General features: G+C 37.6%; 1 protein-coding gene across 3 annotated transcripts in view; it reads right to left on the bottom strand.

Annotated features, from left to right (window-relative positions):
* The window catches only part of MYOM1 (myomesin 1), a 121,316-nt gene that overhangs the window by 30,364 nt on the left and 76,716 nt on the right, over positions 1-14,236 (bottom strand). For all 3 annotated transcript variants that reach the window (XM_036322837.1, XM_036322838.1, XM_036322840.1), the window contains 4 exons: positions 13,458-13,654; positions 9,905-10,031; positions 8,755-8,939; positions 3,909-4,023 (listed from right to left, as the gene is read on the bottom strand). In XM_036322837.1, the coding sequence (XP_036178730.1) occupies positions 3,909-4,023; positions 8,755-8,939; positions 9,905-10,031; positions 13,458-13,654 (624 nt within the window). The remainder of the gene's footprint in view (positions 1-3,908; positions 4,024-8,754; positions 8,940-9,904; positions 10,032-13,457; positions 13,655-14,236) is intronic.

The following is a 14,236-nucleotide window of genomic DNA, read 5'->3' as shown; positions in this document are numbered from 1 at the left end:
CTATTCCAATTTTACAAAAGATATATAATACACTATTCAAATGAATGGTTCTTTTTATAAACATTTAACGGAAAAAAAAAGTGAATTAATGTAATCAGTTACAAGTAATACTGGGCTCCCCTGTATTTAAGAGGAGGACCGCTGGCTGACCCACCACTTTGCTTCCATATTGCAGCCCCTATTGATGCTTCTCTCCCAGCTTCTCTTCCAGCTTCATGACGATGGTGTTCATTACAAGGTATCTAGGGTTCAGTATACATGGTGTGGCTTCAAATCAGAGTCACATTCACTGACCTAAACGTGGTAGTCATTCATTAGTTTTTCATTTAATAAGTGACTACTATACACCAGGTACGAGGCTCTCGGCTTATAGAAAGTAAAGACAGTTTCTATTTTGAAGGAGGCCATAGTTTACAAGCCAGTTTCATGCTATAATGTTTACCCAAGGAGTTAAACAAACAAGCAAACAAACAAACAAAAATGAAACTGTGCCCAGGCTCAGTACTGGAGATTCCGATATAATGGCCTGGAATGGAGTCTGGAATGCAGGCAGTATTTTCAGAAAGTATTTGCATGAAGGTTGGGAAGTACTGTTTTAATGGATGAAAGAGACCAGTGATTAAGTAAATACAAGTGCAGTTTTCTAAATCAGTTGACCTAATCTTTAATATTAAGCCTGGCTTCCTCCTTCAGAATCCTTCAAGACCACCATTAGGCCACTGAGCACATATTTACATTCTCAGCCCTACCATGTTCTATGACTAACCAGTTTTTAGAAACTGGGATTGGTTAGTGGGACGTCAGCCCAATCCCAGATCATTATTTCATCTGGTGCTGTGTTCTTCTAACCTGCCTTGCTCTAGGTGACCACGTCCTAATTTCCAGTAATCCAGTTTCTGCTTGGGACTCTGCCTTGTGTCTGGGTTCTTTTGCCCATCACCTGAAGCCTCCTGCCCAGTGCTGTTTCTCTGCTAAGAATAGCTGTAGCCTGTACTGCCAGTTATTTGTTGCCCTCCAGATCACCTGCCACACCTTGGCAGGTCTCTTTCTTGTCTCCCGTCTGATCTGGCTCACCTTGCTTCCATCTCCATCTCACCCCAGGCCTGATGTAATCAACCCAGATACTATTTGATAAATATCAAATATCAAGAATAGAAGTGCCTGTCATGTACCAACAAATATACACTAAATAATTTTCAGCTTATTCTTCTTGTAAGTATTTTTTAGCTAATAGATTTCTTGGTAGAACATGGCACAATCCATTTTCTAGATCCTCATTACTATTAGATTTTGTGGCAGTGGCTGAGCTATTTCTACTGGCATCTTAGTTGACATCAAAGGGATACCCGTGATCCTACAAACCCAGTGGATTAGGTTAACTTTTAAGTGGAATTCAAATTACACTTGAGGTGTCCTGTTAGATGTATTCAAGGTTTGCTGTTACATGATAAGCTTGATTTTCTATCAGAAATTTTAATAATGCATTCCAAAAGAAGTCGTTCTTCTGAAATAACAATGTGGGTTTTATATCCCAAATCTTGAAATTGATAACATGCTCCCCACCTCTTCCCATCCATTCTAACATAAAATAAATATCTGGTTAAAAGTAATATATTAGCATTTAACAAAATTAACAAATACAGACGACCTTATGCTACATATAAATTTTTACAAGGAGTTATAAAACTTTAATACCTAGCTCATGGCCTTTTCAGCTATAGGAAATATTTTATGAACATCTATCTAGCTCTCACATGTTGTAAACTCTGGCTTTTCCATCAGATCATAAGCCTAGTATACATGACAAATGCTACATTACTCTACTTCTGGTGTCCACACCACATCTCAGAAAACACATGTTGCAAGAATGAATGTGCCTGCTACATATGGAACAAGTCCAAGTGTCTCCTGGGTCTTGGTGCTTCTTCATGGCAAAACATTTTGACTTTGTGCACCCCAGGATTCTTTTCTAGGCTGGGATCCAGTGGTTCCCAAGTGGGGTTAATCTGGTGCTATTTTGTGATAATGTCTGTAGCTGTTGTTTGTAGTTACATTCTGGGGATGGAATGGCCATACCAAAATGACTTTTGTTGCCTATTCCAAATCAATGAGACAAAACGCTACCCAGGAGCCCACCAGCAGATCCTTTTTTGGTGGTAAATTTTTCATAGTGAAGGCTTCATTATGGCATGCATGGTCACCTACCACTCTGAAGCTATTAATGAGAAAATAATAAATCAATTTAAGCTTTCTTCAGCCAATCGTATTTGGATTCCGGTGCTTAAAGTGACTAGATTAAGAGTTTAATTTACCCATGACTAGATTAAAGTAGTTTCAATGTTCTACTTACAGGGATAGACTCTGTAGTTGGGTCCTTTTACATGTCCATTTGCCATCTTATATCTCCTCCTAGTTGGCACATGAAGGATCTGATTTCTATAGGAATATGTGTGCTGGTGTCTTTGTGTATTCCCTTTTACTTAGCATATATGTTCCTAGCATTTTTTCTGTTTTCTTGTGAAATTTTGCAAAGGGGACTTATAGAGGTATGGCACTCTCACCAGCACACTTACCACACTTTGTTATAAGAAGGTCACTTCTGTACCACCTAGCTCTAGAGAGAAGTAATAAGAATAGTTGAAAGAGAGTTATGAATAATAGGATGAAAGGGACAAATACTTCCTTCAAAGGGTACATTTGAGATACTCTCCATATAACAAAGTGAGAGCAGAGTTTTCTGTGTTTACATTGTTTTCTCATCATAAAAATAAATACTACATTATTTATCTGCTCTTTATTTCCATCTGAAAATAAGGATAAATTAAAGTGTAACTGCGTGGATTAGAATGAATATAAACTTAAAATGACTGGTTAATATTTTTTTATCCTATCTCATTTCTAGTGCTTTCTCTTATGCAACTTTAATGAACTGAAATATATAACACTGAAAAGTAATAGAAGTTAAATGACAAAGCAAACAATTATTATATATTGATTTGAAACTATCTGCACAGTGAACACTATAGACTTTGTTCCCATAACAAAAGGAAAGACTGTCTTGCCTACTCCAATCATAACAGCTCTTAAAACCGTGAAGTGAGGGCTGCCTCAACTCTATAGATCATTCAGTCAGACCTGCTGTTAGTTTAACCCAGGGGTCAGCAAACTATGGCCTGTGGGCTATACATGGCCCATTGCCTCTTTTTTTATGGCCTGCAAGCTCAACATGATTTTCACATTTTTAAACAGTTAAAAAAATCAAAAGAAGATTAATATTCCAGGACATGTGAAATTATTGAAAATTCAAATTTCACAATGCATAATACATTGTATTATATAATGCATATAACACGCACAAGGAAGTTTTCTTGGAACATAGCCATGCTTACTAGTTTATGCATTGTCTATGGCTGCTTTTGAATATTGCAACAGGAACCAGGTGGCCATAGAGTAAAAAATATTTACTATCTTGTCCCTCACAGGAAAAGTTTGCTGACCCCTGGTTTAAACTAATTTAAAAATCTTGCGGTTGTTTAAGAATTGTGATTGCTAACTGCTGTTCTAGCTTTCCCTATGATTGGAAAAACGTTCTTGTGGATTTTATGGCCATGGTATAATAGGAATAATGTCCCAGGAATGTATGCTTCAAACAGTCAGTCCAGGACTCATAATTTGATCAAGAACATCCCTGTTTTTAGGTATGAACCAGAATAGCCCTGGACCGTCTCAAACCTGGCTCAGCCCTGTACTGAGGCTCCTATGATGTGGTAAATGACTGTCATGCCTAAGGTAATACTTATCAACTATTCAGATACCCATATATTGATGATTTTGAAAACTAGGGAAAGCACAGAAAGTTAGGTTGAATGTTACTTTGGTATCTTACACATGAAAGAGCAAAAGCCCACCTGGTCGAGTTTCTGCCACAACAGGCCCAGCAAGGTCGGATGGCTTGCCAACACCAGCCTGGTTTATGGCTCGGACGCGGAACACATAGCTGACACCCTCCTGGAGGCCTTGCACCTGGAAGAAACAGGTATAAATACAATGGGCATTTTGTGTCACTTAAACATAAGTGCTCTTCCTCTGTAATAACAATTTATAGTTGACCCTTGAACAACATAGATTTGAACTGCATGGGTCAATTATGTGCAAAGTTTTTCTTTCTTTTGAAAAAAATTATATTGAATTTATGATTGGTTAATAAATTATATAGGTTTCAAGTATACAATTCTACAATACATCATCTATATATTGTATTGTGTGTTCTCCATCCAAAGTTAAGTCTCTTTCCATCACCATTTATTCCCTCTTTGCCTTCTTCTATCTCCCCCCATACCCCTTTCCTTATGGTAGTCACCATATTGTTGTCTATGTTTATGAGTGTTTGGGGTTTGTTTTGGTTTTTTTGCTTAATTCCTTCACCTTTTTCACCCAGCTCCCCAAACCTTCTACCCTCTGATGGCTGATAGTCTGTTTTCTGTATCTATGAGACTGTTTCTATTTTTTGTTTGCTTATTTTGTTCATTAGATTACACATATAAGTGAAATCATATGGTATTTGTCTTTCTCTAACTGGCGTATTTCACTTAGCATAATACTCTCCAGGTCAATCCATGCTGTTGCAAAAGATAAGATTTCTTTCTTTTTTTACAGTAGTATTCCATTGTCTAAATGTACTGCTGCTTTTTTATCCACTTATCTACTGATGGGCACTTGGGCTTCTTCCAATACATAGCTATTGTAAATCACACTGCAATGAACATAGGGGTGCATATATTCTTTTGAGTTAGTGTTTTGAGTTTCTTCAGATACATTCCTAGAAGTGGAATTGCTGGGTCATAAGGCAGTTCCATTTTTAATTTTTTTGAGGAACCTCCATACTGTTTTCCACAGTGGCTACACCAATCTGCATTCCAACAGTGTACAAGGGTTTCCTTTTATCCACATCCCGGCCAACACTTGTTTGTTGATTTATTGATGATAGCCATTCTGACTGGTGTGAGGTAATATCTCCGTGTGGTTTTAATTTGCATTTCTCTGATGATTAGTGACATTGAGCATCTTTTCATGTGTCTATTGGCCATCTGTATGTCCTCTTTGGAGATCCTTTGCCCATTTTTTAATTGGATTGTTTGTTTTCTTGGTGTTGAGTTGTATAAGTTCTTTGTAAATTTTGGATATTAATCCTTTATCAGATGTATCACTGATGAATGTGTTCTCTCATTCAGTGGGTTGTCTTTTCATTTTGTTGTTGGTTTCCTTTTCTGTGCAAAAATTTTTAATTTGATGTAGTCCCATTTATTTATTTATTTATTTATTTATTTATTTATTTATTTATTGTCTTTTGTTTCCCTTGCCCAAGGAAATATATCAGGAAAAGTACAAATGTCTGAGATTTTCCTGTCTATGTTTTCTTCTAAGATTTTTATGGTTCCAAGTCTTACATTTAAGTCTTTAGTCCATTTTGAATTTTTTTCTTGTATGGTGTAAGAAGATTCTGTCTTTTCTTTTCTTTTCTTTTCTTTTCTTTTCTTTTCTTTTCTTTTCTTTTCTTTTCTTCTTTTCTTCTCTTTTCCTTTTCTTTCCTTTTCTTTTTTGCATGTACCTGTCCAATTTCCCCAGCACCATTTATTGACTGTCTTTACCCCATTGTGTGTTCTTGCCCCCTTTGTCAATATTAATTGACCATAGATGTATGGGTTTATTTCTGGACTCTCTATTCTGTTACATTGATCTGTGTGCCTCTTTTTGTGCCAATCATGGGCTGTTTTGATTACTATGGCCTTATAATATAGTTTGATATCAGGTAATGTGATACCTCCAACTTTGTTTTTCTTTCTCCAGATTGCTGAGGCTATTTGGGGTGTTTTGTGGTTCCATACACATTTTGGGAATATTTGCTCTACTTTTGTGAAATATGTCATTGGTATCTTGATAGGGGAATTGCATTGAATCTATAGATTGCTTTCTTTGGGTAGTATGGACATTTAAATAATCTCAATTATTCTTATTCATGAACAGAGTATTTGACTTCACTTATTTATATCTTCTTCAATTTCTTTCTTCAGTATCTCATAATTTTCCAAGTATAGGTCTTATACATCCTTGGTTATATTTATTCCTGGGTATATTTTTGATGAAATTATATATGGGATTGTTTTCTTAGTTTCTTTTTCTTTTTAAAATTATACATGGGATTGTTTTCTTAGTTTCTTAATAATAGTTCATTATTGGTGTATAAATATGCCACTTATTTCTGGATATTAATTTTGTATCCTGCAACTTTATTGAATTCATTTATCAATTCCAGTTGTCTTTTGGTGGAGCTTTTAGAGTTTTCTATAAACAGTTTCATATCACCTGCAAATAATGACAGTTTTACTTCTTCCTTTTCAATTTGGATGCCTCTTATTTCTTCTTCTTGTCTGATTGCTATGGCTAATATTTCCAGTACTATGTTGAATAAGAGTGGTAAAATCAGACATCCCTGTCTTGTTCTTAATCTTAAAGGAAACCCTTTTAATTTTTGCCCATTGAACATAATATTGAATGTGGGTCTATCATATATGGCCTTTATTATGCTGAGATATGTTTCCTCTACTTTCACTCTGGTTTCAAATTTTAAACCCCCAGATTTTTGTTGTTTAAGAAGATGTTTGCTAAAAAGTTATTACATGTGTGTACTGACCTAGAGTTATAAGAGTATAAGGGTTATAAAAAAATTTAAATATGTTTTTATATGACACTTCCACTTTATAACTTTTGTGACTTTCTCTGGGTTCAGCACAATCTTATTACTATTATAAAAAGTGTTTCTATTTCACCAAATAGTATCTTTTTATTTTTAAAATATGTGATGTTTAAAAGCTATATTTCATTTGAAAGATAAATTTATTACACACAGAGGGTACAATTTTTCCCCATAATGTTGGGATAGAGATCATTATCCAAAATGTGATTTAAATCAAACAAAACTAGAATATATTTATTCAACTAAGCAAAGTGTTTGTGACTATTCATTTAAATGAGCTATGTGTTAAATCATTAGGATTTTAATCTAATAATTTAATTGTATTGTGTTCATGATGATGGAATGTCAGTAGGTAGTGATAGCTTTCACTGTAGCTAATAGAGTTTTGAAGTGAATTTTCATCTGTAAATGAACTTGATTTAGGTACAGGCTAAATTTACAGAGTTTGAAATATTTAAATTCTATGTTTAGAAATAATGCCAGGTAAGTGTGGATTTACAGAAAGGAACAGAAACATTTCCTTGTTGTGATAAAAATAGAACAGTTGCCAGGTGTGTGCCACATCTGCACCTGCCACTAAGGTAACATGTGGCTGTGAGTCAGATTTTTGCATCATGACACAGGAGGTGAATCCACATCCTAGTGTCTAGTCACTGGAGTGACATTAACACCCTTCCACTCTTAAAGGAATAATGACCTCTGGCCTTACTTCACCCCAGTCAGGTCCAACTTTAGGCTCTTGCTAGACTGATTTAGAAGTCATCCTGGCCCTAAACACTTACCACCATTATCCAGGATGCGCCTGGCCTTTATTTTACATTGGCCTCTGGGGGTTTCTTTGCATCTAGAGGCCTCCTGACTCATCTGGACAATTAAACAGCATCCTTGGCTCCAGACCGTCCTTGACCTTTTGCTAAATTGGTATATGCTAAATTGAGTCAATGGCATATTGGGTATAATGGCTTAGGGGTCATTTCTCCTGGAGCACATGTATACATTTTTTATGGGGGCTATAAATGCCTTCACTCCAGAGATTAGCTGACAGATGGTATGAACTTTAGTCCATAGTGGCAGGTCTACAGGTATCTTTTAGACCAGGTATACTTTGAATATCTTGTAAGGCCCACCCTCTAGACAGTGCCTATTTTGTCAACAGATGGGGTGGCACGCTAAATGTAGTGTTCAGCTTTCTGTATGACTGTGGTGAAGCCACACTTCATTCTAAGTAACAAGAACTAGAATCAGACATCCCCCTAGTTTCTGAGGCCCTACAGTGGAGTCAGGGTCTCTGGATACTGCTGACAATAAGGGGAAAACATTCTTTTGAGATTTCCATTTGGGACAGGTGAGAGATTCAGTGGTTTTAGCAGAACAGTCTTTGGTAGACAGAATTGGAAACTGGTTCAATTAGAACACTCTAGAGGAATCTGGAAGGCAATGACATAGATAAGGGTGAGGATAAGGTCAAGAGTTGAGTGAACCCATTCTACTCGCTTCTGAGAGCTCACATGAGCACAAACGTGAGGGAGCAGGTTAAGTGAGACTGGGCAAGACTCAAAGGAATCAGCAGTTAAAGGCTTACTGGCATGAGGCCTATAAAAATAGACCCTTAAATCAAAAAACACCTTCAAAAGAATTATACGAAGGAATAAGAAAGTCAGCTTTGAGGAATGGTAAGTAAAAATGTCTTAAGACTGTGAGTAACAAAATGTGAGGTGGGTAAGTGGAGGCAAGAAGGGGAAGACTAGAGAGAAGAGGACTTGTGGATGTTTTCCAACGCTAGGCTAAGGAATTCAGGTAAAATCTAACCAAATTGTTTTAAGCATCAGAAACCTTGCCAATCCCTAACCACTGCCAAATGAAAACTTACCAGGAGCCCAATGTCTGACACAGACCAAAGCAGAAATATTGTCTTACCTTGCTAACTTTTAAGTTAATATCATTAGAAGAGAATTTTAATCTTTTTAAACAGGTTTCTCAAATTATGAGCATCCTCCTACCTTCAGGTATTTGTTTGTAAGAGCTGCCTTATTGAGTCCTCGCCATTGGTCATCTTTGGCATTGGCCTCCTTCATGTCCACAAAGTAGCCAGTGACTGGAGTCCGTCCAGAGTGAATTGGAGGCTTCCACTGCAGAACCAGGGAGGTTTTCCTGACTTCACTATATTTGAGATTTTGTGGTGGTCCTGAGAAAGAGAGAGAAAGTGCATCAAAGTCATAATGGAGATAAGAAAACTCAAATACATATAAATCTAGAACCACATTTAAGGTCTTACAGCTGAATCTGAGGCTGTTTTTCGTTTTGTTTTGTTTTGTTTTCAAATCTACCATTTCCATAGAAATAGGTATTTTGTGGTCATTACATATCAAGTTTCCTCATTGCTCTACATCAGTGATGGCGAACCTTTTGAGCTCGGCATGTCAGCATTTTGAAAAACCCTAACTTAACTCTGGTGCCGTATCACGTATAGAAATTTTTTGATATTTGCAACCATAGTAAAACAAAGACTTATATATATTTTTTAAAATATATTTTATTGATTTTTTTACAGAGAGGAAGGGAGAGGGATAGAGAGCTAGAAACATCGATGAGAGATCAGCTGCCTCCTGCATACTCCCTACTGGGGATGTGCCCGCAACCAAGGTACATGCCCTTGACCGGAATTGAACCTGGGACCCTTGAGTCCGCAGGCCGACGCTCTATCCGCTGAGCCAAACCGGTCAGGGCAAGACTTATATTTTTGATATTTATTTTATATATTTAAATGCCATTTAACAAAGAAAAATCAACCAAAAAAATGAGTTCGCATGTCACCTCTGACACGCGTGTCATAGGTTCGCCATCACTGCTCTACATCATCCTAAGACCCTATATGGGCAGCAGGTAGTTAAGGTCAGTTCAAGATGCTCCTCAGAGGCTGGAAGGAAGGCCCCGATCGCGGCCCTGATCGCTGGCCAGGCCTAGGGACCCCACCCGTGCATGAATTTCTTGTACCGGGCCTCTAGTTATTCAATAGTATTGTAAAAATATTTTATGTAAACATGAGGAACCAAGAGAATTCATTTCCCGTAGAACTTGTCTATACAGCACTTAAATTTAGCTCCAAGTGGTAGGGTCTATTGGAAGAAAGTCTGAGTTTTCAGGATTTACCTGGAACAGCAATGGTCCACTCTTCACATTTGAAGCATTCGCTTACTGCCGAGGGCACTCCCAACCCAGCGATGTTCATAGCTGCCACTTGGAACTGATACACCGTGTTTTCCTTCAAGTTGCTGATCTGCAACATAGATAATATCACAGAGAGTGAATGTTTCAGGTTTGTTTTCTGTAATTGTTCAACATTTTATTTATTTACCTCCTGTGTTGAACACACTCTAGAATGACTCTCAGTGAATCATACCTTTTCGTAAACTCTCCTTGAGTGTGGGCGAAACAAGGGACCTGCTTCTAGCCAACAGAATATGGTAAGGGTATTGGAATATCAGTTCTGAAGTTATGTTACATTATAAGGCAAAGGAGAAAGGATATTTCATATGTTATTAAGGTTCTGAATCAGTTAATTTTGAGTTAATAAAAAGAGAACCAGATTATCCTTGGTGGGCCTGCCTGACTTTGATATTGTAATTTATAAGAAGAAATATATATTTGGGTCCTAATCGGTTTGGCTCAGTGAATAGAGCGTCGGCCTGCGGACTGAACGGTCCCAGGTTCCATTCCAGTCAAGGACATATACCTTGGTTGTGGGCACATCCCCAGTGGGAGGTGTGTAGGAGGCAGCTGATTGATGTTTCTCTCTCATCGATGTTTCTAACTCTTTATACCTCTCCTTTCCTGTCTGTAAAAAATCAATAAAATATATTTTTTTAAAAAAAGAAATATATATTTGGTCTTTGCCAACATTCCAGGCGCAGGGCTCCTAAAACCCTTGAAGTTTTACAAAGTGATGCAAACTTTAAATGTTCTTTTGTTAATGTTAATGAAATGGGGAAGCCCTTAGGTAGTCTAGGTATTGGGCTGGTTGCTAGGGAAACCAATCATGTGATTAGAATGTTGGAATTTTCAGCCTCACCACTGGAATCTCTGGGGAGGGAAGAGAGGCTAGAGGTTGAGTTGGCTAATGATTTATTCCATGCCTATATAATGAAGTCTTCATAAAACTCCCAAAAGAACAGGGTTCAGAGAGCATCCAGGTTGGTGCTGGGGGAGTGGCACTCTGGAGAGGTCATGAAAGCTCATACCTTGCCCTGTGCATCTCTTCCATCTAGCTGTTCCTGAGTTATATATCCCTTTATAATAAACTGATGATCTAATAAATAAAATGTTTCTCTGAATTCTGGGAGTCACTCTAACAGATTAATGGAACCTGAGGAGGAGGCTGTAGAAACCTCTGATATATAGCCAATCAGTCAGGTCAGAAGCTCAGTGACAACCTAGACTTAGCACTAGAATTTGAAGGGGTGGGGGCAGATTTGTGGGATCAAACCCTTTACCTATGTGGTCTGATTCTATCTCCGGGTAGTGTCAGAATTGAGTTAAATTGTAGGACACCCAGCTGTTGTCAGGGAAATGTTGGGTGTGATGGCAGTGTAAGAATAAAGGAGAGCCCAGCCAACATGGCTCAGTGGTGGGGTGTCCACTTATGAACCAGGAGATCACGGTTGGATTCCTGGTCAGGGCGCATGCTGGTTGCAGGCTCGATCCTTGGTGTGGGGTGTGCAGGAGGCAGTCGATCAATGATTCTCTCTCATCATTGATCTTTCTTTCTTTCTTTCTTTCCTTTCTCTCTCTCTCTCTCTCTCTCTCTCTCTCTCTCTCTCTCTCTCTCTCCTTTTCTCTCTAAAATCAATAAAAATATATTAAAAAACAAAGAATAAAGGAGAAACACACAGGAGAAAGAGTGGAGTTTTTTTGAAGGACTGACTTTAATCAGATAAAATGGGGTTTGGAAACTTCCTGAATAGAAACACTGTTTCAATGGTCATCAAGAAGCAAATGCCATTTTGAGACCCGCCTAGCCCCTGGCATTTGGAGAAGGGCAGCCTCAGACCTACAGCTGCCAGGAACTCAATTCTACCAACAACCTCAAGCTCCAGAGAAGAATGCAGCCCAGCTCACTCCTAGATTGCTGCCTTGTGAGAGCCCGAGCAGAGGACCTAGCTAAGCTGAGCCTAAACTTCTAACTTGTGGAAATGGTGCTATAACAAACATGGATTATTTTAAGCCACAAGGTTTATGGTAACTTGTTATACAGTAATAGAAAACTAATGCATGTACAGATGAAAATTAAATAAATTCTAGGCTAGGAATAAAAAAATTCAAATTCTTGTAATGTTTCTGCTCTTTACTGAGTGACCTAATATTTTCTATATCCCTCAGTAGGAATTAGGTTATTGTGAGGGCAAATATATGTAATAAAATAAGGAATATGAACACATTTGCAAAATAGAAATGATGGAATATATTAGTGTAAAAAAAAATCCATGGACTATACAATCCTTAAAAAGGCTTAATAGCCGAAACCGGTTTGGCTCAGTGGATAGAGCGTCGGCCTGCGGACTGAAAGGTCCCGGGTTCGATTCCAGTCTAGGGCATGTACTTGGGTTGCGGGCACATCCCCAGTAGGAGATGTGCAAGAGGCAGCTGATCGATGTTTCTCTCTCATCGATGTTTCTAACTCTCTATCTCTCTCCCTTCCTCTCTGTAAAAAATCAATAAAAATATATAAAAAAAAGGCTTAATAAATGGAAGTATTGCTGGAAATAGCTGCATTAACAAAGCTTACCTATTGTATGACTTAAGCCAAAACAAATATAAATCCATGATCCAGTCTACATCTGATTTGATCAGAAAGTCATAAGTTCATCCAAAAGTGGGCTTTTCTTGTCAGTTATTTAGGATATAAGTAGAATATAGTGGCTATGTATTATAGTAGCAGATTAATATAAACACCCTTTTTTATTAAACACATACACTCCCTTTAAAACGAAAACATCTTTTTAATTATGGTGAAACCATGAGGTAGAAAACTTGGATCTTAAAGTCCTTTATTTAGGTACCAGGGTTGCTTTGGGGCTCTATTACTGTGACCGACCATTACAGTTTTCCTGGAAGTACCGGGTTCCCAAGGATTAGGACATATGTGTGTTAAAATTAGGAGAATCCCAGCCATGACCTGTGTGGTTCAATTGGTTGGAGCATTGTCCTGTATGTCAAAGGGTGGCAGGTTCAATTCCCAGGGCACATTACCAGGTTGTGGGTTTGATCTCCCATCAGGGCATGTGTGTGAGGCAGCCAACCAATGTTTCTCTGTTGCATCAATGTTTTTCTCTCTCTCTTCCTCTCTCAATTAAAAAAAAAAATCCAGATTCATTTGGATTCTGGGATTCTTGAAGCTAGTGGCATATTTGTTACAGATATTTTGTAAGTTAATTTTTGTAAGAAACATTAGTTTTCACCGTAAGTATACATTTCATAATAAACATTCTAAGAAATTATGCTTATGTGTATGAATAAACATATAAACATACATCCTATTTATCTTCATATACATTTTACAAAACTCATGACATTGCAGGCAATGAACACTGGAGAAATGACATGAATCTTTTACAAGGTGCTGGGCATGTGCATGCATGTGCAAATGTGTGCGTGTTGAGTATGTCATACATGTGACACTCCACACTACAGAAGGTCACATTCTTACCTTATATGCTTCCTCACTGACAGCTTTGATGTTGGCTTCTCTCCATTTTCCTGGTACCCCATCAATTACCTCACGATAGTTCACATAATAGCCAGTAATTTCAGCCCCTCCACTCTTATCTGGTTGCTTCCATCCAAGAACCATTGAGTCACGAAAACTTTCAAGACAAGTGATATCATAGGGTGGAGATGGTGCCGCTGTTGCAATATGAATACTTGTGAGTAGACAGAAATGCATCTGTGATTCTATGTACATTAAACTTGTTTCACTGGTTCCATAGTGAAGGCACTAGGTCTTGTGGTATAAAACTAAAATGTGGCACTGATCAGTAACTTGGCATCTGATTTGGTGTATGAGAAACAAATTCACACAGGGCCAAAAAGGCACTGCAATTATTATTCTAAAGATTTTTTAAAAAACCTACCTCCCAGCCCCCAAGAGGGATAAATTTGAAACATTAAAAGCAAAATGGTGCAATATCCAGCAAAATGATTCCATTCCCCTGAAAAAGGAATATTGCAAATGGTGCAATATCCAGCAAAATGATTCCTCAAGATATACATTTTTGTTTCATTATGTCATTTTGTTTTTATTTGATCCTTGAGGAAAATGGAATATGTAAATCAATTTCTGCTTCAATTCATTTATTGAGAATTTCCATGTATTTACAGAGTTATTAGCATTTAACCATTCAGGTGCAGGTACCCTGGTGAGACATTATAACTATATAGGTTCTATCTACAAACAGGAAAAATCTTCTGAGGTTAAATGTCACCTTT

Source organism: Myotis myotis, unplaced genomic scaffold (assembly GCF_014108235.1).
Source record: "Myotis myotis isolate mMyoMyo1 unplaced genomic scaffold, mMyoMyo1.p scaffold_m19_p_9, whole genome shotgun sequence".
Classification (NCBI taxonomy): domain Eukaryota; kingdom Metazoa; phylum Chordata; class Mammalia; order Chiroptera; family Vespertilionidae; genus Myotis; species Myotis myotis.
This window is presented reverse-complemented; position numbering and strand designations above follow the sequence as displayed.